This window comes from Nicotiana tomentosiformis, chromosome 6 (assembly GCF_000390325.3).
Source record: "Nicotiana tomentosiformis chromosome 6, ASM39032v3, whole genome shotgun sequence".
NCBI classification, from domain to species: Eukaryota; Viridiplantae; Streptophyta; class Magnoliopsida; order Solanales; family Solanaceae; genus Nicotiana; species Nicotiana tomentosiformis.
In genome coordinates this window covers 53,930,113-53,957,841 of record NC_090817.1, presented here as the reverse complement: position 1 = coordinate 53,957,841, position 27,729 = coordinate 53,930,113, and the positions used below count along the sequence as shown (strand labels likewise).

General features: G+C 36.5%; 1 protein-coding gene across 11 annotated transcripts; it reads left to right on the top strand.

Moving 5' to 3' along the window:
• On the top strand, positions 1-27,641 carry LOC104097004 (uncharacterized). Of its 11 annotated transcripts, none has more exons than XR_011408564.1 (22): positions 1-318; positions 494-686; positions 7,521-7,583; positions 11,308-11,648; positions 11,817-11,907; positions 12,000-12,077; positions 12,160-12,219; positions 12,333-12,437; positions 13,517-13,627; positions 14,629-14,670; positions 14,782-14,874; positions 14,963-15,147; positions 16,589-16,860; positions 17,161-17,282; positions 17,441-17,483; positions 17,558-17,649; positions 21,658-21,706; positions 22,929-22,999; positions 23,128-23,247; positions 25,491-25,685; positions 26,004-26,049; positions 27,451-27,641. XR_011408564.1 is itself a non-coding variant. In XM_009603501.4 (22 exons), the coding sequence occupies exons 2-22, from the start codon at positions 546-548 to the stop codon at positions 27,499-27,501; spliced, it is 2,064 nt and encodes a 687-aa protein (XP_009601796.1). In that variant the 5' UTR covers positions 1-318; positions 494-545; the 3' UTR covers positions 27,502-27,641. The 11 variants fall into 11 exon arrangements, 9 of the variants coding, with proteins under 9 accessions (XP_009601796.1, XP_009601794.1, XP_009601793.1 ...); XM_009603501.4 differs by having other exon boundaries at positions 11,521-11,648; positions 25,491-25,591; XM_009603499.4 differs by having other exon boundaries at positions 12,021-12,077; positions 25,491-25,591.
• The last annotated feature ends 88 nt before the right edge of the window (positions 27,642-27,729 follow it).

Genomic DNA, 27,729 nt, shown 5'->3' with positions numbered 1-27,729 from the left:
TCTCTGCCCGAATTAAAAAGTAAAATGAAACGGAGGGACGTAGCAAGTAGGCGGAAATTCTGAGTTAACTTCGTTTCGGGCAAGAATCCTAAAGAGACAAAGAAGACGACAGAAAAGGCCGAAAGACAGATAAACCCCGCGTGCTTCGCCACCCACCCCCCAATCACAAGACTATCACCCCACCCCCACCAAACCACCATATCCAAGTCTTCTTCTTCTTCTTCTTCTTCTTCTACTTTTCCTGTATCTATTTACGTATTCCCCCATTTTTATCAGCTTTATTTTCCCTTCCTTCAATGTATTCAATAGGGAACTGAGGTACTTTTTGTTTTCTAATATTTTATTAACTTATTTTATATGGGTATTGGGGTTTTGTTTCATTTATGTTATTTTCTTGAAGTTATAGGGAATAGGGTTGTAAATACACATGGGTAAAAATTGTATGGATTATGTTGTGCTTATTATACCATTTTCTGATAGAGATTTTTTGTAGTGAAGAAGATAAGTGTTGAAGGTTGAGGGAGGAGAAAGAGAGTGAGAGAGATATGGAAAATGGAGGAGACAGTTTGGTGCCTAAACTTGTGGGATTGAATTTGAATGATTCAAATAATGTTCCAAAGAACAATGACGGGCTGTTTCAGGTTTTGAAAGCAGTTGAAGCTGCTGAAGCCACCATTAAGCAACAGGTTTGCTATTCCTTCCCCCACCTGAATGTGGGTTTTAATTATTCTGATGATGAGTCTGTTTGGAACGTTCTAATTTTAGTTTTTGATTTCTAGATTGTTTGATGGTTATGATCTTTTAAGCTGCCTGCATTTGGCTAGGTAATATTAGATATTAAATTGTAGATGGGGGAGACTCTAATATCATTTTGAGGTTTCAAAGAGTTAAAAATTCTAGCAAGTTGAAATTTTTGTTCTTGCTTATGTGTATTCTCTTCTCTCTATTGTATTCAATGCAAGTGTAAATTTCCATAGTTATGGACTTATGGTAGCAGGCGTAATCTTTAAAAGAGCTATCTTGTGTATCTCAAATAGAAGCTACGTAAGCTGCAAATGGACTTCAATCATACCAATAGGATTTTGAAAGACAATGTTGAATGTGGCATTAAGTCTCTTAGTTTCATATGTTAGATAAAGCTGTTGTCCTAGACCTTAATCTTTGTCCTGTCCAAGATGGATAACTCTAGTCCATTTTAAACAACCTATGCCATGTTTTGCAAACTGAATTGCAAAAAGGTAGTCTAGAGATAGATAAATGATACATCAGTCACTGTCCTGTCCAACAGTCTCTAGTGCATATAGTCTAATGCTTATAGTGTGAAATATTCCATGGTTCTGTTGAGTTGTACCTTGTTGTGGTTGTAATGCTACTATATCTGGGTGCTGATCCTGTTCAGAGTAGGTCTCTTAGTATATTTTTCTTTTGCTTACAGTTTATAGTAATGGATCCTCCCCCAAAAAACTTCAGAATGTATATCAATCAAAAAGTTCCATATTGAAGGGTGTCTACTTATGTGAAAAAAGGGTTGTATACTTGTCCAAAAAGGGATGAAAAGAGTTTCTGGATTTTGAAGTTTTCTTAAAACAGTAATTGGGTTGTTATGTAATGGAGAAAGGAAGGATCTTTGTGTTGTTTCCTACCATGCTGTATCATAATTTTATTTATTTACTTATCTTTTGGTTAATGGAGCATTCAGTATTGGAATGAAATCGGTCCAAAAGGAGTGAAATGGATTGAGTGGATTTATATAGTCGACCCCAACTAGCTTGGGATTGAGACGTAATTATTGTTGTATCTTTTGGTTCATCATGTTGTCAGCTTGAATATTTACAGAGTTTACCTTAGAAGGACATACATGTTTGGTTCTTCTGATGTATCATTAAAAAACGGACTTTGATGTAGTTCTAGCTCATTAGATTTTTTTTTTTGATAAGTAGTTCTAGCTCATTAAGAATTTAGAGGCCATATAGGTAAACTCTCTCTTTGTAAAGGTGGTCAAATGGTTTCGAGCCTTCAGCGATGTCACATGTTCTATTCCCCATTTGGCGCTGGTACTTAATAGTTAAATTTTGGTGCATTGATAGGGAAGTCGATGGAATTAGTGGATACCCTAAAAAGAAGGAGAGTTGATATTACATGCCTAGAGGAAACTAAATAGACAGGGCAAAAGGCTAGAGAGATAGGTAAGGCGGGTTATTAATTATGGTATTATGAGAGAGAAAAATAGGAATGGGGTGGGAGTTATTGATCTTTGCTTGTAGATTGTAACAACAACAACCTTTTTATAGAGGCTTATAAGGAACTCGAAACTCTAAAGTGAAATTACATGATCACAAACAAAAAATCAGGGGGTTTTCCATACTAAAAACTGTCCATTTAAAAGGCCTATAAGGAATTTAAAGATAAAATTTTAAACAAATTCAAAAGATTTTCCGTTATAACAAGCAGAAAAATCAAAGATCTTTCTTATCAAAGGTCTTCCTTGCCATAAGTGAATCCATAACAACATAATCAAATAGCAACAACAACAACAAAAAATCCAGTGTAATCCCACAAGTGAAGTCTAGGGAGGGTAGTGCGTACGCATACCTTACCCCTACCTTCAAGAAGGCAGAGAGACTGTTTCCGGTAGAACCTCGGCTAAGGAAAAGTAAAAAGAAGGGCAACAACAAGCACACAAATTAGAAAACTGAAGCAAAAATACAAAATTAAAACTAAGTACTGCGATTAGAAAACCGAAACGAAAGCAACAACAAGTAATCATAGAAGTCAAGGAATACAAAAATACACAAATAACACTAACTCATGTACTAAAGCTACTGTTATTGACCATGCTTTACAGGGAGCACAATTCACATGGTCTAGAGGGGAAGATCAAGCCAGTATAATTGAAAGATTTTTTATCTCTACTGAGTGGAGTGAAGTGTTTAAGGGTGTGAATCAAATTGCAATGGCCAGGGTATTCTCAGATCATAAGCCAGGGTAATCTCAAATCATACTTTATCAAATAGCATAATAATAAAATGGGATAAGGGAGTGATTGTAATTTTTTTGATGAAGAAGAGTGGTTGTAATTACAAAGGAGAAAAGTGAAAGGCTTAATAATGTTGTTGGAAAACATTGCATTCATTTTTATTTTGTATGGATCTTTTTAGCTGGCATCTAGCTTATTATCCCTGATATAGCATTTAGAACATATGTCTGTACAATATTAACGAGTGAAATGTCTTTGAGCTACTATAGAAATAAGTTTTTGATTTTACTGAAAACACGATTTTTTGGAGATGTAATCTCTAGAGTTGGGACTTTAAGTACTGCTTAGAGATAAATAATTTCATGACAAATCAAATTATACTCTAGGTAAAACAATTCTGGAGTTTAACTTCATAAAAAAAAAATAAAAAAAAAAATTCTGGAGTTAATTAGGCATCCAAAGGTGTAACCTAATAGTCAATGAAGTGGGTGGAGAACCATGAGGTCTCAGGTTCAAATACTAGTGGAGAGAAAAATACTAGGTTATTTCTTCCAATCTGTCACCTTAGGGGTGTCAATGGTACGGTTCGGGCAGTTATTTTTAAAAAATTATATCATACCATTTTCTTGATTACTCTATTATGCATAACCAAAATTAGACTTGTCAAAACCGTACCAATCATCTCTATTTCTCTTCGATATCGGTACTTTTTTTATAATGTCATCTAAGAGTCGCACGAATATCTAATTCATTATATAAAATAATAATAAGCTTTAATATAACGCAATGAGTATATATTTCTTTACAAAATATGGAGAATTCCATATAAACTGTGCCACTAAACTCAAAGTAAAGATTGTTTTTTTATACTGGAAGCAGTTTGCTATCATATGTTCTTTGGCAATTTACTAAAGTTTTTGCAAAGACAACAGTGATACTATCCTTACAGTTACACGTGAGCATATGACCAAACATGTTAGTGAAAATAGAACTTACCAAGCATCTTTCCTTTTCCCTTTCGAACTTCAATCCAATTATCATTAATAAAGCAAAGAAGTAATATAACAAGTACATTGCAAATACAATCATATAAATTCTATGGGGAAAAATTCTAGCAAATCGTATAATTGATTATGACCAAACTATTGAATGTTCGTCTTTATTAAGATGAATCAACAGAATAGTTCACAAATCAATGGAAAAGAATCTGAAAAATGGAGGAGAAACAGAAAGAAGATACCTTCGCTTTTTGCCGACAATTGCCGTTGGGAGAAGCTTAAATAATGTATAATACCTTTGTTTTAATAGTTGTAGGGCAGGTTGGGTATCTTATAGTTGTTCCATCTGAATCCACCCCAAGGCCCAAAGTTCAAGTCTAAAATATTAATGAACTTAACGTATAATGATATAAAGTATGTTTTATACATATAAATTTATTCGGTACAGTTCAATATTTTTTCGCTATTTTTTATAATATTAAAAAACCTACTGTAATTTCGGTACGATTATAAATTTATATTGGAACCTACGGTTTTACTCAAAAAACCTAATAATCGGTACGGTTAGGTTCGGTTCGGTCGGTTTTTAGAATGGTTTTGACAACCCTACTGGTACCTATGCTGGTGGGAGGTTGCAGGTACTCTATGGAATTAGTCGAGCTGCACGCAAGCTGGTCAAAACACCATTGTTATAAAAATAAAATTTTGAGTTAATTAGCCATTTGTTTACTGAAAGTTCTAATGATTATTTCGAAAAATCTTTTTGACCAGACGCCATTAGTAAAAAGCTTTTCAATTATTGCAAAAACTTAAAAACACCTCTGGAGTAGTTTCTCACTTTTTGCAAAACTAAAAAACTTTTCTCTAGCCGTGCTTGGTTAGAAAAAACTTTTGAAAAGTATTTCCAATTTTCAAAAACTAGAAAAAATTCCAGAAATCTTTCATCAGGAGGAGGAGAAGAGGACGAATAGGGAGTGGTATAAGAAGGCTAAGAAGGAGGCGAAGTTAGAGATTATGGCGGCTAAGATTGCAGTGTTTGGACGTTTGTATGAAGAACTTAGGGACAAAGGTAGGGACAAGAAATTGTACAAGTTAGCCAAGGTGAGAGAAAGGAAGGCTCGTGACCTGGACCAAGTGAAGTGCATCAAAAACGACGAAGGCAGAGTATTGATGGATGAGGCACATATTATACGTAGATGGCAGACATGTTTCCATAAATTCCTTAATGAAGAGGGGGACAAGGATATTATGTTGGGTGATTTGGAGCACTCCGAGAGTCGTCGAGATTTTGGTTATTGTCGGCGTATTAAAATTGAGGACGTTGAGAGGGCTATGCGTAAGATGAGCAGGGGAAGAGCGACCTGGCCAGACGAAATTCCGGTGGAATTCTGGAAGAGCGCGGGCAGGGCAGGCTTGGAATGGCTTGCTGGGTTGTTTAATATTATTTTTAGGACGGAGAAGATGCCTGAAAAATTAGGTGGAGTATGATGATTCCGTTGTACAAGAACAAAGGTGATATCCAAAATTGCAACAACTATAGGGGTATTAAGCTGTCTAGCCGCACTTTGAAAGTTTGGGAGAGGGTTGTGGAAGCGAGGGTGAGGAGGAGTGTGTTTATTTACGAAAACCAGTTCAGATGTCGGGGCGTTCGACTATGAAAGCCATTCACCTTATAAGGAGGTTGGTGGAGTAGTACAAGGAGAGGAAGATAGACTTGCATATGGTGTTCATTGATCTAGAGAAAGCATACGACGAAGTCCTAGGGAGATTCTATGGAGTTGTTTGGAGGCTATAGGTGTTTATGTTGCTTACACTAGGGTGATTAAGGACATGTATGATGGAGCTAAAACCCGATGAAGACAGCGGGGGATGGGACTCGGACCACTTTCTAGTTATGATGGGGTTCCACTAGGGGTCAGCTCTTAGCCCGTTTTTATTTGCCTTGGCGATGGACACACTGATGCGCCACATTCAACGCGAGATGCCATTGTGTATGTTATTTGTGGATGATATTGTACTGATTGACGAGAAGCGAGACAGTGTTAATGTGAGACTGGAGGTTTGGAGACAGACCCTGGAGTCTAAAAGTTTCAAGCTGAGTAGGACCAAGGCAGAATATTTGGGTGCAAATTCAGTGACGTGACCAATGAAGCGGACGTGGACATGAGGCTTGATACACAAGTCATTCCTAAGAGAGATAGTTTCAAGTATCTTGGGTCTATTATCCAAGGAAATGGGGAGATTGACGAGGATGTTACACATCGTATTGGAGCGGAGTGGGTGAAATAAAGGCTCGCGTCCGGTGTTTTATGTGATAAGAATGTGTCACCTAACCTTGAAGGTAAGTTCTATAGAGTGGTTGTTAGACTGACTATGTTATATGGGGTGAAGTGTTGGCCTAGTCAGAACTCCCATGTCCAGAAGATGAAAGTAGCAGAAATGAGGATGTTGAGAGATATTCAGGCAAGAGTGGGAGTGGTCCCGGTGGGGGACAAGATGCGAGAAGCGAGACTTAGATGGTTTGGGCATGTGAAGAGGAGAAACACAAATGCCCCAGTAAGGAGGTGTAAGAGGTTGACCTTGGTGGGTCTGCGAAGAGGTAGAGGTAAGCGAAAGAAGTATTGAGAAGAGGTCATTAGGCAGTATATGGCGTTGCTTCAGCTTACCGAGGACATGATCCTTGATAGGAAGGTGTGAAGGTCGGGATTAAGGTAGAAAGCTAGTAGGTAGTCGAGAGTGTTTATTTCCCATACCAGTAGTATTATTGTTAGTCTCGTATTCTATTATTGTTAGATTTCTATTTTACATGTTGTTCCTTTCGTTTCGGTTTCTTATTATCTTGTTGTTGTTACTGCTTGTTGCTATTGCTTTTTTTTTTTGCATCTTTCCTTGAGCCGAGGGTCTATCGGAAACCGCCTCTCTACCTTCAAGGTAGGGGTAAGATCTGGTGTACTCACTACCCTCCCCGGAACCTATTTGTAAAATTATACTGGGTTTATTGTTGTTATTGCTGTTTTCCTCAAGCTTTAAGAGGATTTCTGGATTTTCCAGTATTATTTAGTGTTTATCATTTACCTGCATTCTGTCATCTCAAATGAAGCTAGTGTGCGCAATAAAGTAGTAGTCAAGGATGATTGCTGAACTATTACCAATTATTACTGCTATTATTACATACACATATCACTTCAGGATGTTAGGAAGGAACTGGAGGTGACCATGAGAGTCGAGAAGAACAGTGCTTTAAAATTTTGGAAATTCGTCTGCGGATGTTTAATTCCTCTTATCTTTCTTTCTTCTTTTGGGCAATTAGCTGAATATCAAAAACTTGCAGTGTGAAGGAGATGGAATGGTTTGTTCTTATGTTCATTACTGGTCACGCATGAATCCTTTATGTTTTGTGGCTGCTTCAATAATGGGATGTGGGCTCTTGATGAGATCTAAGGCTGTTTATTGATTTCACTATTAAAAAAAAATGAAAATATGCACACACACACACAAAGAGAAGAGGACTGTCTGCTGATCCTATCTGTATTCTTCTTTTACAGGTTGACGAGAATAATCGATTAAGAACAGAACTTCAAAAGAAGATTCTGGAAGTTGAAATATTTGTAAGTAAATAATCAGATCGGTGGTTACTCTGTGGACCAAAGTTGTCTTATGCTTTACGTTATTTGGTTCCAGAATATGAAAAATTCTGAATATCATTATGCTGGTTATCTTTTATCTTCTAATACCCTTCCACTTGTAGCCTTCACTGCAATCCAATTTTTTGTTTGTTACCTGCAAATGCAAAGCATCACTTTTTGTGTCACTTCGACATTATGTATGTAGTGCCCTTTGCTAGACTTACACATGTTTAGTGACAATACCTATATTCCCTACTATATTAGATCGTAGGGATCTAACAGCTGATAAAAAGGTGGCAGCTATTGCTAGCTGCTCCGTACTTCTACTTAAAGGTAGCAGTTCATAAAGCAGACCATCTAGCTTCACTTTTAAGTTGAATAATTCAACTCTGAAATTGCAGAAGGTAGTCAGGGTATACATGGTTGTACAACATTTTGTAGACTATAAATTTGAGCCTGTGACCTCAACTTGCTTGAGATTGAGGATTGGTAATAGTTGTTGCAGAGTTGATGTCAATAGCAGTTAGCACGTCGTCTATGCCGATTAGGTTTTCGCTGCCACTTAAATATGATCATTTTACCCCCCTTAAGGAATTGTTAAATGTAACTTCCATAGACAGAGAACATACTGCTAGATCATTAATCTATTTGTTTAAGGTTGTAACTAGCATTGCACCCAAGGGTGTGCCTAATGGTCAATGAAATGGGTTGAGAACCATGAGGTCTCAGGTTCAAATCCCATCAGAGGCAAAAAATAAAAATATTAGGTGATTTCTTCCCATCTGTCCAAACCTTGGACTGAATTATACCTATGTTGGTGGGTGGTAGTAGGTACCTCGTGGAATTAGTCGAGGTGCGCGCAAACTAACCCATACACCGCGGTGAATTAAAAAGTAACATTCATTAAAATAATTTGGTTAACTTGGATAATTACCACACAAAATTTTTTTGGTGATGGAAGGAAAGGATCCACTGAAGCGAAAAAAAGAAAAAAGAAAAAAAGAACTGTAGTATGATTCCAAAGAACTGAAGCAGATAGTGGTTAAGACTAAATTTATGTATTGTTTTTGTATTTTGGTGGATGGATCATCAAAGTGCTTTGATTTACAAATGAGGAGATTGGGGGAGGAAGACAATACAGAGTGCAAATATAGTTGCAATACATAGCCTGGATTAAGTTAAAGAGGATAAGTTAACAGAAATCTCAGTTATAGCTCTTGACTAGTGTTTGCTGAAGATTGCTTCTGTCAATGATTATCCCATGTGATAACAAATTTATAACTAGGAGAGCAGACAACTTTTTACTTGCAAAGGATACTCGATTTTCTGCTTCTGGTTCTTGTGACGATCACATCTATACAGAAGATGAAGGAAGTCAGCAGTAGTTTCGAGCTGCCAGTTTGGAAAAGTGTGGGGAAGTTAATGTCCCAATAATGGTTTACCATTATAAAAAAGGGGCAGCCCGGTGCAGTAAGATCACTATGCACGTGGTCCGTGGAAGGGCCAGACCACATTGGGCCTATTGATAGAAGTGCACCCCTAATTTTCAGTGCAGTCACGACAAGTAGTGACAAGTAGTACATGCACCATAGACCCTCCCTATTTTTTTTTTTTTTTCCAATTTCAAGGATTACGCATTTGACCAGGAGGTCACGGCTTCAAGCCGTGGAAACAACCTCTTGCAGGAATGCAGGGTAAGGTTGCGTACCGGCCATTTCCCCACGCATAGCAGGAGTTTAGTGCACCGAGCTGCCCTTTACAAGGATTACATATTTGATTTTTTTTATACAAGTACCATAATCTCTTTTAAACATATGAGCACAAAAGTCATTTTGTATTTCCGACATTATTGGTAATAAGTTTTGTTGCTACTGCTTTCTTTTCATCTAGGGTCTATCAGAAACTTCTGTACTTTCAAGGTAAGGGTAAGGTCTGCGTACGCACTACCCTCCCCAGACCCCACTTGTGGGACTATACTGATTTTTTTTTTTTTTTGTTGTTGTTGTTGTAGTGGTAATAAGTTTGTCTCATTCTCACTGAGTAATAGCCTATTTGGCCAAGCTTCTCAAAAGGCTAGAAGTGCTTTTTTTCCCAAAAGCACTTTTTTTTCCTAACTTGAGGTGTTTGGCCAAGCTTTTTTGGGGGAAAAAAGTGCTTTTGGGAAGAAGAAGCAGTTTTTGAGAAGCAGAAAAAAGTAGCTTCTTTCCAAAAGCAGAAGCAGAAGCAGTTTTGACTTTTCTTCTTACCAAAAATACCCTTAACAAAATATAGTATATACTAAAATAACCGTCAAACCTAATACTTAGGATATTAAGGTATAAATATTTCTTATTATTTTTAGGATAGCTTTTTAATATATAATAACTTTAGGGGTGAATGTTTTTATATTTGTTGAATGATTTTTAATATATTTAACTTATATTAAAATAATTAAGTACTTTTAAATTTTATTTTCATATTGTACTTAAATAAAATGAAAAGATTTAATTATTGCATGTAATAACAAATTTTTGAGATTATTTATTTGCTCATAATATTAACTATTAAGTAAATCTATTCATGTCCTTATTCGTAATTTGATACTTAAAAGCACTTTTTGAAAAGTTTGGCCAAACACAAATTATTGCTCAAAAGTGCTTTTCAGAGTGATTAGCCAAACATAAACTGCTTCTCTCCAAAAGTACTTGTTTCAAAAGCACTTTTGAAAAAAGCACTTCTCAAAATAAGCTGATTTCTCCAACTTGGCCAAACAAGCTATAAGTCTGCACATAGGCTTCAGATAGTGGGTGTTACAAGAACATGGCTATTGCAAATGACGTAGATGCCATGATTGACTTCTTGAGCTCATTACTCAATTCGTAATGTAGCCTCTTCTTGTACTTATTTTGCAGCGCCACTCTTGTTGCTGAAGTTAATATACTTTAACTTTAACAATTAGAAAAAAGGAAAAGAAAATGAAATAAAGGGCAGCAAACAGGAAAGAGAAATTAACTGTAAAAGAAAAGGAGGATGGCTGAATAGCTTTTAGCTTCATTTTCAATGAATAAAAATGTGTAATTACTGTTTGTTATAATTGCAACAGTGTTTAAGTCGATATTGTTGCACTTTCTAAGATTGTAGGTTTAGGTGTACACTAACCCTAGAAGAAAATGAATACAGTGAAATGGCATATGCTTGTATTTAACTAGCTTTGGAGTTCTCTGTCAGAGAACCTTTTTTTTAAAAAAGCATTGCCCCAAATAGTAATGAAAGAGAACTTTCCTTTTCTTTTTGGTCAGAAAAGTCCTGTCATTACTGTTTAGAGCAATGTTTCAACTTGGTACGTCTTATGTACTGCCAACATATAGGTAATTAATTATGTGTACAATATTATCCCTTGGACTGACATGATCATCAAGGAGTTAAATGGATTAGTTTTATGTGCCAGTTCTAGTTTTTTGTCAAAGTTTTCTATTTTCACTCACGGTTCTGTTTGGTAGATATTTAACCAAATCTGTTGTCGTGCTAATGTTCTACTTTTAAGACTTTGCTTCGGATAAGATTCTGTGACTCCTTGCCTCTTCTTATTAAATTATACAATATGTGCAACCGGCACCTCTTTGAAATAGTGTAATGTGAACATAGTCAATAGTCTTATGATAAGAAATTTTAATTCCACTCATGTATCCAAGGTTCTTATAATATTTGGGGTCTCCACATTTTGCAGAGATCAGGAGAACTGAAAGGTCAAACTCCTTGTTCTCTTGGTCAGTTGGATCATCTTAATGAGGCTGATGGAGCTCATCCATCAACTTTGGGTTTTGGAAGTCAAATTCCTGAACTTACATACATGGACAGTATAGGACATAATTTGTCTAGTAATATGGTTCTTGCAAAAGATCCCAGGCAAAATGATTTGAACTTGACTCTTAAAAATCAGGGAGAAAGCCACACCGAATATAGCAAGGTGAATGGTACATTGAGAGCACTACCTGGTGGTCAGACAACAACTGATAATTCTGGCGTCTCTCATTTCTCATCACCTTCGGCATCATTTTCACCTAACAGGTATTAGCATAAGTACAATTCATCATCTAAACATCAGTTTACCAGGCGCAGACATTACAAGTTAGGTGTTACCGCTGCTGTATTAATAATGTTTGAGAAAAGAGATAAAGGCAGCAGTTTTCTTCATAGATACAAACCGAAATAGTGACATTAGACTGGCTTAGGTAGGTATCAAATAGAAGCAGAATATGACAGACGGCTCAATTTATCTGGACAAGGTCTGATACCAGTGGCCGAAGTTAGCAGCAATATGAAGCAGGTCCCTCTCTGTCACTATGATGAAATTTCATCTTTTAACTGTTCATACTGATCCCCCCCCCCCCCCAAATTATAAGTAATGTATCATTCTAGGATCTTGTTTTGAAGATCCAGGAGCATGAACAGGAGATTATACAATTGAGGAAACATCTTTCTGAATATTCCATCAAGGTAAATAAGAGCCTGTGTTTTTAGTATACCATTTTCGTTTTGTTATTTCATTGTCAAAGTGAATGGTTTATGTTTTTGGTAGGAAGCACAAATTCGCAACGAGAAATATGTTCTGGAAAAGCGAATTGCATATATGCGCATGGTGGGTCAGAGTGACTGTCATACTTACCAATTCCACTCATTTTCTGTTTGTTAATCCATCTTCTTACTAGTCCTTGAACTTACTGAGGTTATTTGCTCTTCATATGTGTATAGGCCTTCGATCAGCAGCAACAAGATCTTGTTGATGCTGCATCTAAAGCGATATCGTACAGACAAGACATAATTGAGGAAAATATACGTCTTACATATGCACTGCAGGTATGCCTGTACATTCACAGGGACTAATATTTTGCTTTGTTATGTTTATCTATTAGTGTGTTAGTGATTTTATAATCTTTATGGAGAAGAATATGATCAGTTCTTTTCATTAGTGCCCTGTAATCCAAATTTTTGGTTTTGCTTGTTGCTGCTTGGTGAGTAGGGGTTGAAGATGTTGCTTTTAAGAATTATTTGTGATCTCATATTTTGTTGAATGTTCCTTGTTCTTCTATTTGGATCTCTCCCACATACCCACTCATGTAGCTATCTACCTCTCTCTCTAGTTTTGTTTTAGTCATACTATGTTATCAGTTTGCGATCAACTTATGTTCTATGGCTTTGATACTTTATACCGAAGAGATTTAGCTAGCGTTTGGACATATATTTAATTGAAACTTGAAAAAAGAGTTTTTGAAGCTGTGTTGAAAAATAATTTTTGAAAGTTAAAGCTGTGTTTGAACATGCATTTTATTTGAAGAAAAGTTGAAGTTTTGTGAGTGGAAGAAAAATTTTCACCCAAAAACTGCCCTAAACCAGTTTTTGGGAACTTGGAACTTTTTGAAAATTTTTTCCCCAAAACATGATCATATTTCATAATGAAATAATGTTTTCAATTTTTTTTTTTGAAAAACTGAAGGCAAAATCTATGGCCAAACGGGAGCTTAATTTCTGAAGATTAGCTCAATTGTTTCTTGGGAAGGTGCCCTCCGCCTCCCCCTCTGAGCTTTGATGTAGTGATAGGATTCGAACCCTGCCGCAAACAAAAGCCTGGTATTTAGGTGGATAAGGGTAAAGAGACAGGCCCATTATCCACCAGATTTTGATCCGTGCGCCAGTCCCTCGGGGATTTCTCACTTACAATTTTTTTTTCTTGTGAAGGTGCATGCACAGTTTTTTGAATATTCAGCAACTTTGTTGAATCACGACTAGAATTTTTGTTACTTTGTGTTTGATAATCAGGGCCAGCCTGCTGTACCAAGTTACTTGTCAGTAAAGCCGTTGAGCTGCTATCTGATTCTTTTTATTGCAAATATTTTCCCATTCCATGATTCTATTTTGAGGTTCATGTATTTCTTCAGGCTGCACAGCAAGAAAGATCAACATTTGTATCATCTTTGCTGCCGCTTCTTGCAGAGTATTCTCTTCAGCCACCCGTAACTGATGCCCAATCAATTGTCAGTAATGTCAAGGTAAACATGACTTTCTCTCTCTCTCTCTCTATATATATATATATATATGTGTGTGTGTGTGTGTGTGTATAAATATATATATACACACACACTATATATATACACACACACGCACACATACATATATATACATGTCTTTCTGTCTCTGTGTGCGCGCGCGCCTGTGGATTGGATGAGAAAGACACTTATTAAAGGAACCAACGCTATGCCACTCCCTGTACAGATGCACAAGGAAAGGAAATTAATATATGCAAGGCACCAAGGGGTTGCATCATATAGATGCTATATGTGAAAGCAAATACTACATTAGCAGTGTAAACTGATTAACTCTTCCACAGATCAGCAAAAGTTGTATGATTAGTTGGAATCACTGCTTAGTGTCACGTTACAACAAGTATGCCTCAATCTGAAGTTAGTTGGGAGCAGCTATATATGAATCTTCTATATCTGTTCCACTCTAGTTGGGTTATTTCATTCCAATACCCAATGATTTATCTTTATGGACAAATTAAGAGTTCTCTAAAAGTAGAGAGTGTAACATTTTATAGTTTTAATCCTCTAGGACTCATCTTTGTGACTCATACGGCAGCATACATGCGGTATAAGTTGTCAGCATTCTTACTCCTTACATAAGACAGGGACCACTAAATAGTCTCATTTCATGGGTCAAACATATTATCCTATCTGCTGTATCAAGTTTTATCTTTGTTCGTCTTCTTTTTCAGTAAGTCTTGTCATCATATTATCTTCATTTCCATTAACTGGCCTGAAGTTAAGAGAAGTGAAAGTTCAAGATGTAATTTGTTGACAAAGTAAGAGGGGAGAACAAGTATAATGTTCAAAATTGATTCTGATGGTTGTATCAATTGTAATAAAATAAAAAAAAAACCATGATTTCCAAACTTGTAACAGTGTTGATGGAATGTATGGTAGAGTTTATTTAACTCAACCATTCTAAATACCAATATAATTTTTCTAGCTCAATAAGCAAAATATTGCAGGTTCTGTTTAGACATTTACAAGAGAAGCTCTTTGTTACTGAGGTATGTTTGCTGGAAGTACCCATTCTGTTCATTCTGACCACTGGTCCCATGGATATAAACTTCCCTTCCCTAATTGAACATTTTAAAGATATATAGGTACTCTTTTTGTAGGCAAAGTTAAAGGAGTCTCAGTACCAAATGACACCTTGGCGATCGGATATAAACCTGTCAAATTTTGCTCAATCACCTCCTCGTTCTGCTGAGGCAAGTCTAATATTCAGTGACATAATATGTTGAAGGAATTCTTTTTCCAACGTACGATGGATTTCTTACTTCCCATGTTCTTTTACAGATTAAAGAAGGCCTTGAACTAGTACCACAACAAGCATATTCCAGTGAAAAGGCTCCTCTTTCTTCAGATCCCCAGACTACAACAACATGGGATCCCTTGAGGAATTCTCAGAGTGGTTTAAACCGTGATGCTGCAATAAATCTGGAGACTGATGACTTGGGGAGGTATTCACCTCTTACAAGCAGGTGAGCCTGGTCAAATGGAGACTGCTACTGTGAACTGAATGTACAATTCCAACCATCTGCTTTTGGTGGTGGGTTCTGTTATCATTGACTTCTCCAAATGCTTGGTCATTTTTGGATGAAATTGATGGCAAAATCATATTCCCATCTTTCCACAAATAAATTGTATTTCCCAACCACTTTTTCTGGCTCATTGGAAAATGATGAAAATAATGATTCATAGTATGTGCCATTAAATAGATTACATAAAAATAAATTTAATACCCAGGAAAAGATTAGGAAAGCTCAAATTCTCCAAAATTTTGTTTAGGATAAACAATAGTTGTATGTTTCCTTATCAAGGGAATGATTCTTCTTCTTATTCTCTTTTATTTATTTATTTATTTTTATTTTTTATTTTTTTTGTGAAGGCATGGTGCTTGTATAGGTTGATTCTGTCTTTATTTGCTTTTGTTGGTTAATTGAGGTTGCTGGTTCTAGTAGACTCCCTTTATCCCAATTTAGATGAAATTGTTTGACTTTCTTGAAGATTAAAAGAGTGTTTGAGTGGATAAGTTGTATTCAGTGTTATTAAAATTTAAAAGCATCGATTCGTCGCTTAGAACGATGAAGCGATTTGAAGTGAGGGGTTATCGTTTCATGGGTCTTCGTAATGCGCTTCAGAGAAGTCTGTGTGCGCTTCAAACAATGACGTGCAAAATGATCCCAACTGGAAGTCATCAGTTCTTTTCGCTTTTAAGGAGTTGGATTAATATCAGCATCGTTATGTATTGGATATTGAATTCACTCCCGTTTTAGCTTATGATTTACAAGGCATTTGCTTGTAAAGTTATATTTAAGTATCTATTTTTCCTCTCTCTTGGGGTATGACATTAGCTTTACTTTTAACTCTTTCACTTATTACAATGTATGACTGTCTGGAAGAATTTGTTAACATCATTTAACCATATGACAGTCTTGCCAATCAAGCTATATGGAATCGTCTCAGTCTTTGTCTGCAGTTGCATGACCAATATAAAGATTGTCAACATAGTTGTGAACTGGAAAGTTGCAGGCAAATCACAACTGTTAAGAGCATCATGCAACACTTGATCACCTGTGGACTAATTTTTGGGCACTAGCAGTTGTAAACATAAATTCAGTCTAGATTAGGACTCCATCTACTACTCTTTTCTCCCTCATATGTGGTATTCTGGTTTGTGTTGATTTGCTGATCTCTCTGGTTAAACATTTGTTTCCATGAGTATAAACTTGGTCTTTTTGCAAGAGGATGTTCATACTTTCTACAGTTTGTGCTTGTATCATGGTTCTCCTTTTGATTGCTTTTCTGATATTTGCTTATTTTCACGGTTCGTACGATTTGCTTGATTTCACTTTGTTTATTGATTTTGTTCCATTGTGGGTAACGTTGTTCATTCGGTCTTTAATATGCCTGATTCTACAGGAATACTACGACCGAAGTCATACCATCACAACTTGCAGGTACTATGCATTTGAAGCCTAAAAGTGAAGAAACACCCGGTAAGCAAGTCACTTTTAGCGATCTCATCAGCAGCAATGAGATGGATGATTCTGAGATGGGGAGACATCAAAACGATATAGAGCCTAATTGGGCCCATAAAAGCTCACCATATACATCACAGCTAGATGATCCAAGCTCATCGTATCCTTATCTGCCACCAGTTCTCGAGGAACCTTCATCCTCCTATTCGGAAGGTGAAATTTTAGTGCCTTTGATTGCTGTTATTCTTTTTTTTTTTAACCTGTAGAGAGACCTGGGAAATGTAATTTAAACAGAAGCCCATTGAACTGAACCAAAATGGAACATTCTGGATAAGAAGGTTAAAGTGAAATGTGAAATCAAATAAGCTTCACTGCAGGGTTTATTATACTGTCCACGTCTTACCAGGATTAGGAAAACAGTTGGAAAACTGTGTTTTTCCCCAATTTAGGGTTTTGTTAAAATAGGTCAGACCTTATGCTGGCTACTGTGCCCTAAACTTGAGCATTTTTCAGCCGCAGATGAAGAGGCACTACCTGCAATAGAAGGTCTCCAAATTTCTGGTGAAGCTTATCCTGGACAGGCACTCCAAGCTTGTGGCTACTCTATTAATGGAACAACCAGTTGCAATTTTGAGGTGTTTCGTGCTTCGGCCTTTCTAGCTTCCTTCCTCAATCATTTCCTTTCCTGCTGTTTCTGATTTTTGATTCCACTTTTATCACTTGATCTTTCATGCTGTATATTATTAGCCTTCTGTTTAAACTTACTTTTTTTTGGCTATTCTTGAACTTGCAGTGGGTTCGTCATTTAGAGGATGGATCTTTCAACTATATAGAGGGTATGTCACTAAACAATTCACATATCTGTTTTACTTTATTTCTCCTTTGAGGCCACGTGGCACTGTTGTGACAGGGGCAAAACAACCGACATACCTTGTCACCGCTGATGACGTTGATACGTACCTTGCTATTGAAGTCCAGCCATTGGACAACCGGAAGCGGAAGGTACTGCTTCTACCCTTTGCTGTCTCTTTGTATCAAACCTCCATGCTTCCCTCCTAAGTTGCTCGGACTCTTTACTTTCGATGCCGCGTCCATTTCGAACACGATGTGGGTGTGTGATCCGTATCGGATCTAGTCAACCGGTTTTGGTTACTTTGACCAAATTCGACGGAGAAATCCGGGACAGGAAATCAAAACAAAAGTTAGGGTGAAATTGAAGAAAATGGAATACATTGTATCTAGAAATTTCTATTTCAATCCTTTTCCTTTTATCTACTTCTCAGATCTCCTCTTGATCAATATTTTCTCCTTGGAACACATTGTAAGTTTCCACATAATGTATCATAATCTATACATTTTTATAACTCTATTTTTAGATATTTGAATTGTTTTTAGCCGAATTTTCGCACCCGTGTCCGTATCTGGATCCGTACCTCTGAATCTTAAGATTTAGATCTTGAACTCCATCCATCCTAATTTGTTTGCACAATTACTATTTGTGAAATCAGACAATTCTCTTTGAGTAAAAATTTTCGAACATTTTAATTTTTTTAATAGAATTGTGATTTTAGTAAGTTTTAAGTAGTTTATGAGTATCAATTTTATTTTTAAGAAATTAAGAAATCAATGCCTGAATTCTTGCTGAAAATTAGATACCCTTTGTAGTCGAAGCTCTGCCATTCTTTTGGGATGGAAGGAATAGAAAAATGCAGAAAGGTGGAAAAGGGCGAGGTTTGAGTAAAGGAAAAAAGGAGGAAAACGGTGGAAAATTTTGATTTGACTTCATCTTTCTTGTTTCTTATGATTTGTTTCCAGATGCTTGGTCTACCCTTCTCGTTTTCCATTGGGATAATACATAAATAAACCCTGGTACTTGACCTGAATTTCCAGTTGTGCACATGAACTTCGCGGGGTCCTATGACCCCCTATATTTGTTCGAAGTGATAGAAGTACCACCTTTTGAGCCCATGTGGCACCTACTATGTTTTGCATGCACTCCTAGCATGTGAGAATGAAAACATCTGCCCCAAATCTATTTTCATTTTCCATTTGTACTTTTTTTATTTATCTTTTACTTTTCTTTTTCTTTTTCTTTCTTTTTTCTTTTCATTTTTCTCTTTCTTCTTCTTCATAAAAACACACTGTCACCTGCTCCGCCCCAGTACTACCCAAAACCAGAAAACAAAACAATCTAGCAAAATGAACTGACAGTTCTAAGAATAATTAAACTAAAACTTATTCTACTAGGCTCCTCATTCCATACAGAATTATAAGACTCGAAAGTTCACCGAAAGTCATTCATGATCGCGAAAGTTCAAAGATCACAAGAAATGTCATCGCTGGAGCCCCAACTTTCCAGATCTTGTTTCTTAATGTCGCTTCCATATTTCCTTTCTTAAAGTGGAATATTGTTTTGGCCAAGGATGTTGAACTTGAACAACAGATATACACCATTAAACCACAAAAGGTTGCAGAAAAAGGGGGGTTGGGGGTTGGTGATAAACTTCGAAGTTTCCACAAGAATTTTGGCTTCTACCAGCTGTTCCAGGATCTCCCCGATCATTTCTATTTTGTATTTCTTCTCTTCTTTATCTTCTCTGTTTATGTGGTTTTGTCAATGGAAATAGAAACTTCAACTTGGCCAACAAAGTTTTCGACTGTCTGAATCTCTCCTGGGTCAAATCTTGGCAAATTGGTGCAGCTGATATCAATTAGTTTTTTGGTGGGTCTCTGTGTGATTGTTTTTGAGGGAGAGAAGAGGAAGGTGGTGTGATGACGTAAAAAAATGTGAGCGTTGGATATGAAGTAGCAGAGCTAACATGGATAAACGGGAAGCTCCTGTTGATCTCAGCTTGATACCACCAGAATTGCTCAGATCAACTACACCAGCACACTTTTTTTGGATAAGCTAAATTGTTTTTTCCTAAGGAAATGACAAAAATGTGTCCGTATACAAGAAGTATAGCATAAAATAGAAAACCTTACAAAAAGACATGGTTTTCTACCAATGGCACCAATCATCTATACAAATAGAAACCTCATGGGTGCACCAAAAGGAAGCAAGGGAAAAGTGGCTATTCCTCAAGTGTACAAAGTCTTTCTCTACTCCTTCAAAAGCTCTCTATTCCTCTCTCTCCATACGTTCCACGCAAGTGCTAGAGGAGCGACATCCCATGCCTCTGCATCTTCTCTTCCGTGACTTCGTCTTCTAAACGCCCAGCTAAACATAGTTTCTTTCACAGTGCCCGCCATCACCCACTCAGATTGAACCGTTTCAGAATTTCTCCACCATAAACAAGACGCTATTCACAATGTAAAAGAAGGTGATCCACATCTTCTCCCGAGTCTTTACACATGAAACACCAATTAATGCATGTAATCTTCCTCTTCCTCAAATTCTCTGCCATCAGTATCACCCCCTCGCAGCTAACCAAGGGAAAAAATACACCTTTCTCGGTACCCTCGGGATCATATCGAAATATGTGGAAAAGCAGACTCCTCTCTAAATCAGAAGCTTCTCATCATAGGACTTAATGGAAAAAACACCATTTACCCCCGTTCCTCATCTCCATGCATCATGACTATCCGCAGTAATTGTTTGTCGGTGAGACAATTCGACCTGCAGGCTTCTGGCAGAGATAAGGAAAAAAGGAGAAAGGAAAAAGAAAAGGAAAAAGAAAAGGAAAAAGGAAAGAGGAAAAGAAAAAGAGGTAAATTTTTTCTGGTGGTTCTAAAAATAGCGTTAAAAAATTATGTGCCAAAATATGATTGGGTGTGTGAGATACAATGTTTCCTTAATATTGGTGCTGGTCAGAAAAGGTGGTATTTTATACTACTTCGGGCAAAGAGGGGTTGGGGGTGGGGGAGTAGTCGTAGGACCCCCACAAAGTTCAGGCGTACAGCTCGAAATTCGGGACAATTACAATTACAAGGTTTTTTTATTTGTTATCCCTTTTTCATTTATTGATCTTCTGCTTCAATTTATGTTTTCTGGATAGCAAAACAGTGAACCTTTACCTATAAAGTTTTGAGAAAAGGTCGTATTCCATCTCATCTTAATTTCATTGACATATTATAATTTTTATGTTGATGGAATAAGGTACTCCCTCCGTTTCAATTTATGTGACGTAGTTTGACTCAACACGAAGTTTAAGAAAAAAAATAAAAAAAACTTTTGAAACTTGTGGTCTTAAAAACTTAAAGGGTAAAAGCTTTATGGGGTCGTAACATTTGTGTGGCTGTAAGAGCTTCTCATTAAGGGTAAAATGAAAATTTTAAAGTTAAATTTTTTCCAAATATAGAAATGCGTCAATTCTTTTTGGAACGGACTAATAAAGAAAGTGTTTCACATAAATTGAAACGGAGGAAGTATCAATATACAGTTGGATGTTGAAGTGTTAAGTTGTTGCTAGAGGAAAAGGAATTTTCTTGTGCTAATTTGAAATGCTCAGGGATATTAGCATACCGAGAGTTGTCAAAGCTCAAAATTTCATTATTCATTGAAGTCTTCTATGTTATTCAACATTCCAAAATGGAAGTGTCTGTCACCTGAAATAGCAAGGAGGGCATATGGTTTCTAGTGCTTTTCGTTGAGATGGCATACTTGCTACTGTTTTTCTTTTTTCAGAAAAAAAATAAAATTCCAAGCCTTTTGTCAACATAATATATTTCGTGTATGGCCTTTTTGTAGAGTTTTTTTTTTTTTTTTTTTTTTTTTTTTCATTTGGGGGGGTGGGGAGGTGAATTTGGGTGGGAGGAAGAAGAAGGCCATGCACCTAAGTGGTGTAGGGTGAAACTGCAACCATTCACATCCAACTTTGCAGTTTCTAAACATCCTTTGGTGCTTATTTTAGTATAAAATAATAAAAAAAGGAAGACTGCAAAAAGAATGTGGTTTTATTTATTTATAAAAACTGTTCTTTTTTTTTTTCTAATGAAAAAAGCTATTCTTTTTTTTGGGTTTATCTTGAAGGGAAATACTGCAATGATTTTTCTTCTTTTGATTATCAGGGTGAACTCGTGAAGGTCTTTGCAAATGAGCATAGGAAGATCACTTGTGGTACGATTCTCATCCAATATTTGAAACTTTTGACCGTTTTGCAAATTACAGAAGTCGATATTCTTTCCATCAATACTAGGAGACAAATATGCGAACCCCTTAGAATTGTTGCTATCATTCTCCATGTTGGAGCAAACATGTTACTTCATAAAAGTTGGATTTTCGAGTTTGAAAGCTGTCGATATTGAATAAATGTTTAAGGATGCAAGCTTGAATTAGTGCTTAATCTGTCAGTAGTTTCTTATTCTTTTTCTTTTTTTATTCTTTGGTAGTGTTTCATCATACATCTGAGAAGGAGAAAGATAGGCTTTTCTGTTTATTGAAATGTGTGGCCATCTCATCTAAAAGGTTAAGTTGTTGGAGAGCATATTTTTATTTACTTAATTACATCTTCAACACGCCCCCTCATGTGTGGGTCTGCTTCTTTTTCATGAGCCAAGCACGCTAAAACTCCCTTTTGATAATGGACGGCAGTTAGACTTGACCTCTGCTTGCTTTGGTACCACATTGAAGTGTATGACCATCTCATCTAAAAGTTTAAACTGTTAGAGAGTGCACATTTAATTTACTTAATTTTGTCTTCATCACTATTTAACAAGATGGTGGGAGGATTGTTTTTGAAATTTGTTATGTGGTTAACACGGGTTCAGTCAGTTTCATAGCTGCTTCGTCAGGGTTCTGAAGTGATCAATATTCTATTTGCTTGATCTGTTTTTTCATACTGATTATAGAGAAAGGTGAAAAGAACCCTATTTAGAGTTTGCTTGATCTTGTTTTTCGCAAGTGATGCTACAATGTTGGGGTAGTATTGGGAGCTTTGTCTAGATCTGTCCATCATTCTGCGAGCTGTTTCTTTCTCTTTCCCTTTATTTTATTATCTGGGAATAGTTTTTGTTTCTAAGGACTAAGCTCTATGGAGGGAAAATCCACTGACCTTCTGTCAGTCTCTAACTTATCTCTATTCATATAGTGAGACAGCAATATATGACACTTCTTCGGGGTGATTAAAATCTTTTCCTTGGACTTTTACCTACATCTTTAGTGATGCCTGTGTGGACTGTCACGATTTCATGAGCCAAATACGTTTCCTGTCTTATATTTGCATGAATCACAATAAATACAGGAAAGCTAAAATCTGGGGATGCTTGGGCTTAATTTTGTTTGGTTGCTCCACATACTTTGAAGTCATTTTGTATGAACTCTCTGTTTTCCATGTTTGCAGATCCTGTAATGCATAGTTGCATAGAGAAAACCCTTTATAGTGGTCATGCTTCGTATAAAGTTTCATTGTCGGTAAGGAAATTTGTGAGTTTCTAGGTGTGGATAATATCATGATGGCCTTATTCAGTTTCTTATGATCACAAATAATTATTCTGGTTGATCTATTGCTTTCCCTTGCTCTATCTTTTTTGGTTGTACAGACACGATATCTTGATATATGGGAGCCTGCTACCTTGGCCATCAAGAGAGATGGTTACAGCATCAAGGGTAATGGGCCTGGTGGTGTTCTAGTCAGTGAGAAGTTTTCTCAATCTACAATTGTATGTCTTCTTGTCTTTTGCCTTTTTATATTCATGAACAGTTTGTGACGTATCTGTATACCTTAAATTATGTATACATGAACAGTTTGTGACGTATCTGTACACCTCTCCAACTCCATGTTTGTGAGCCCTCTGGTGAGTGGCGTTGAAGATGCACATGAGTCTCTTGAATGCGAGGATATTCATTGAAGTATTCATTCTAATTGTGCCTGCTATCGTTCACTAGTTTAATCTGCAAGCAAAAGGTAGCCTTCCATGATTTGATGCTTCTCACCCTCAGGAGATGGAATATTCCCTACTATTTGACCCAGGACTTACTTTTCCTCACAGCTTAAGGAGTATTATCCGCCACATAAATAAATTTAGGGAACTTGTCCCTATATCATGAGAGTCCCTCTTCCGGAGGATTTCTCCCTTATTTATTTACTGAGGTAGACCATGGGCTTGATCAAACATTTGCTTGGTTGAAACTTTTACCTTATCAAAAAAAAATAAAAAATTCTTGGTTGAGCATAGATTAATTCTGTTGAACTTTGGATGTCTAGAGCTGTAAAGGAGGCCCACTAGTAACCGAAATGGATATAGGTCATAAATACTTCCAGTTCTTCTCTTAGTTGCATTGAACAACTTCCATCTGTTGGGACCCACAGAATTTAGCAACAATATCTCATCCAAGTTAGACAGGAATTTAAGTAGCTTCAAGGATGAAAGTTTGTCATATCCACAGACCATATTCGGAAAGCATATTCCTCAGTGAGTTGTACCTTTGGCATCAGTCAGGAAAAAGTCAATGTAATAGATATGTTTGTTGAACTCTGTACTTGACACTTATATTTCCATTTACCTTTGTATTCTTTTATTGGTGGAAGGCAGTGCTGGATAATGTACTGTGCTTTGTCACAGAAGTCTACGAGTTTGTGGGTAATTTTTAGGAATATATCTGGCTTAGTCCCTTCTGTGCTTAGATCTAAATCTCAGTCTAGGGTGGTGATCAAAAGGCTAAAAATGATTTTTTTTTTGTGTATGTGTATATATATATATACACATATATATATATATGTATAGCATTGTACCCAAATTCTATTTCCATTAATTGCCCTTTAAATTGCTTTTGTCACTCTACCACTCTAGGGTTATTTTCGTACTTTTGGCCTAAAGAATCTCTTTCTCTCCTTTAGTTTCCATCTTGATCTGTCGCGAACAAAAAATTCCGGCGAAATTAACTTTTTAATTAACTTTAAGAATAGCAATCACACCAGTTTCAGGCTTGGGGTCCCATTACTGGTTTGAAAACTTAAACTGATGGTGGCTCGAATGGAGATCCGACAAACGATAATGGTTGTTGGAGTTGCTATTACGATAGAAAAAAGGGAGAGTATACCCAGAAAAAGAAGTGGCACAGTGAAACAAAGAAAGGACAACGAGTTCACCAGAGAAAGATATTTGACAAGAAAGGAATTCCGGAGTCTGAAACTGAACTGACGGAATTGCAAATCTGATATGCATATCTTTCAATTTGTTTTTGAAGCACTTGGCTATACTCATGACTGAAGGAAAATATAAAAACTGAAGCACAACAAAAGATGATGGAGGAAAGAAACGGAGAAGAGAGATATCGGAGGAAAAAAAATGGACGGCGCAATTCGATATATGAAATTGACTGGAGAAATTTGCCATGAAGGCAGTATGTTAGCAAGACCCATATCCATTTATATGTATATACACTTATTTATTTCTGTGTAGTTAAAGTTGGCTGGAATGTGCTTCAGCCAGTAACTTCAGCATGTTTAAGGGTTTTTCACATTTGACTGAACTTTACAGGGAACAACTTTGACAAAATAATTTGTTTCTCCAACCTTCTCAACTTCTTAGTGACTGCATACATTTTTTCTGTTATGTCTTAGTAAAGTTGTACATTTTGTGGAGGATAAAATGCTAAACTTTTTGGGGTCTTCATAAAGGTAAAGGATGATAAACTGCTTTCCTACGGAAGTGCTAAGCTGGCAACTCCAACTCCATCAAAAGCTTAAGAAGCATTGGTAATAGATGATGGCTCTTATTTCCGATGTAAAGACACTAGAAAGAGACACATAAGCTTCTTGTAATTGATGGGTACTTAGTTGTATAATGTTTCTCTCAGGACGTCTATTTTACAAATAATAGTTTTAGTTCATAGTGCTATAACTTCTATTGTTTCCTAAATCTCCACTCCGTTCTCACCATTTTATGCTGTTGTCTTCTAGGTTTCTATTCCATATGGAAATCCTACGGAATTTTCAATCTTCGATAGTCGGGGAGTTGAGCATCTTTTGAAGGCTGAGAATGATCAAGGAGACATTAGCTGGTAAATCACAACTCACCCCCACCCCACCCCACAAAAAAAAGGGAAAAGAAGAAGAAAGACTGAAATAAAGAAAGAAAAAGGAAAAAAACAACTGGTATGTTCGTTTTTCATAGTTATGGACAATCCAGCTTTTAAAAAGAGTTTTTCAAGTGGTTCTAACATCTGCTTCTCGAAGTCTTTCAACCCAGATGAAGCAACACATAGCGGATTCTTGACTTCCTTACTTACCTGTTATCATTTTTATGTTCTGCTTCTGTTGGGAAGCATTCATGTCACATCAATATGTCATCTTGACATTTTACCTTTTTTATATTTCACTTTCTTCTTCTGCGTGTGTACATTTTACTTTTTCCAACAAATTATCATAAAATTCATTTTCTCTATTTAAGTGACATGTGGCTCTATTTTGCAGTTCAAGGGATACAATTGTCCTAACCATGAGACTGTTTATTATAAGGGTATGACTTCTACAATCTGAAAGTTATTTCTATAATATGATGTGAATGATACATGTATTCTATTAGGTTCAAATGAAATTTACGGGCTATTTGAGTGTTACAACATAATGCATTTGTGGTCTAGATCTGTCATGTGCTCTTTTTCTTTTACTCCTATTCTTAGTCATGGTTCAGATCATGTAATTTTTATTTCTTTGCTTTAGCAAGAAACTTGGGTAGCATCTGATAGGTGCATTACCACGTGAATTTGTATGTCTTGGTAAAACTGTGAATTTCTCTGCACGAAGAGCTCTGTCAGCTAGCACCAAAAGCTCTTCCGGCGAGATCTGTACTGTACCTTTTTCTTTTATTTCTTTGCTTTAGCATGAAACTCAGCTAGCATCTGATATAAGATTCCCACACATGAATTTGTACGTTTTGGTTGACAATTATTCACTTTTATGTTACTTTGGTAGTGATTATGATATGACTTGAGCTTAAAGAAAGAAGTGAGGATCCATATAGCCGATCTCAACTTGTTTGGGACTGAGGCATAGTTGTTGTTGATTGGCAAAAGCCGCAAAACTGTTTTTGCACAAAAGGCTCTCTTTTCATTAATCAAATTCCGACACAGGATTTTTTTTTTGAAGTAAAAAGATATCATTAAAGAGCATCAGGCAGATGCTAAGCAAAAGAGTTACGGAATAGAGTTAGCTCCAGTACATGAGACCGACATAGGATCTTTATTGATCAACGATCAGCGTATCTGGTGTTATATCTTTCATGTGTTAGATGCTTCTTTATGATCTAGTGTTATTTTTGTGGAGTGGCACGTCTATATTCTTCACATATTTGACATTGGAACCTGTTGCTGCTTCTTTTAGTACCTACCATTTAAGTTCCTGCGGCATCATTATGATTTCTTCCTAGGCAAAAAACACTAGGTGGTTTCTTCCCATTTGTCTTAGCCTTGGTGGGCAAAGTTACCTGGTAGTTGTGCTGGTGGGAGGTAGTAGGTAGCCGGTGGAATAATTGAGGTGCGCGAAAGCTGACCCTAACACCACCATCATAAAAAAAATTATGTGATCTGTGTACATTACTGAAGAGTATTGATACGCCAGTCTTTGAGGGTGACCATATGCTTACAGATGTCAATTAATACCATGTGGATACTAAATCATGGTTTTGGGAATTCAGCGATGAAATTTCTAGAGCATTTTGTCTTCTTCTCGTGGCTAAATCAGTGAAGTTCTTAGATGGCTAGTTAATTGTCAAGGTAATGAGTGGCAAGAATTGGTGCTAAAATCATGATGTAAATGTTTTTCTTTCTTCATTAGTTGTTAGCTTGTTTCTAACATCAGTTTTCAAGCTCCAATTATTTGTGACATTCTCCTTTGGATCTCATTGTTGAACTTGTTGTAGGCTGGTGAGAAGAAAAAAGGAAGGAGGAGAGGGTTGTTCTTCAACAAGTGAAAAGACCATTGTCAACCTACCGAAAACCATATTTATTAGTGATACTTGTATTCTTTTGTGACTAGTTAAGCTTCTAGATTTGAATTTCTTTTGTTATTTTTTGGGTTAACCGTCCTCTTATATTTTGTAAGTTCAGGTTATCATTGGCCCCATCTATTATTTTTCTTTTTATTTATATCTTACAAGAAAAGAAAGAGAAAAGACTTATCCGAACAAGATAAAAAGAGA

Bases quoted from the DNA above. Each gene is read 5' to 3' on its own strand.
- LOC104097004 (XM_009603494.4), top strand. From the start codon at position 546: ATGGAAAATGGAGGAGACAGTTTGGTGCCTAAACTTGTGGGATTGAAT. The intron at 11,908-11,999 runs GTCCCTCTCTGT...GTATCATTCTAG, and splicing joins TTAGCAGCAATATGAAGCAG to GATCTTGTTTTGAAGATCCA. The intron at 12,078-12,159 runs GTAAATAAGAGC...TGTTTTTGGTAG, and splicing joins TTTCTGAATATTCCATCAAG to GAAGCACAAATTCGCAACGA.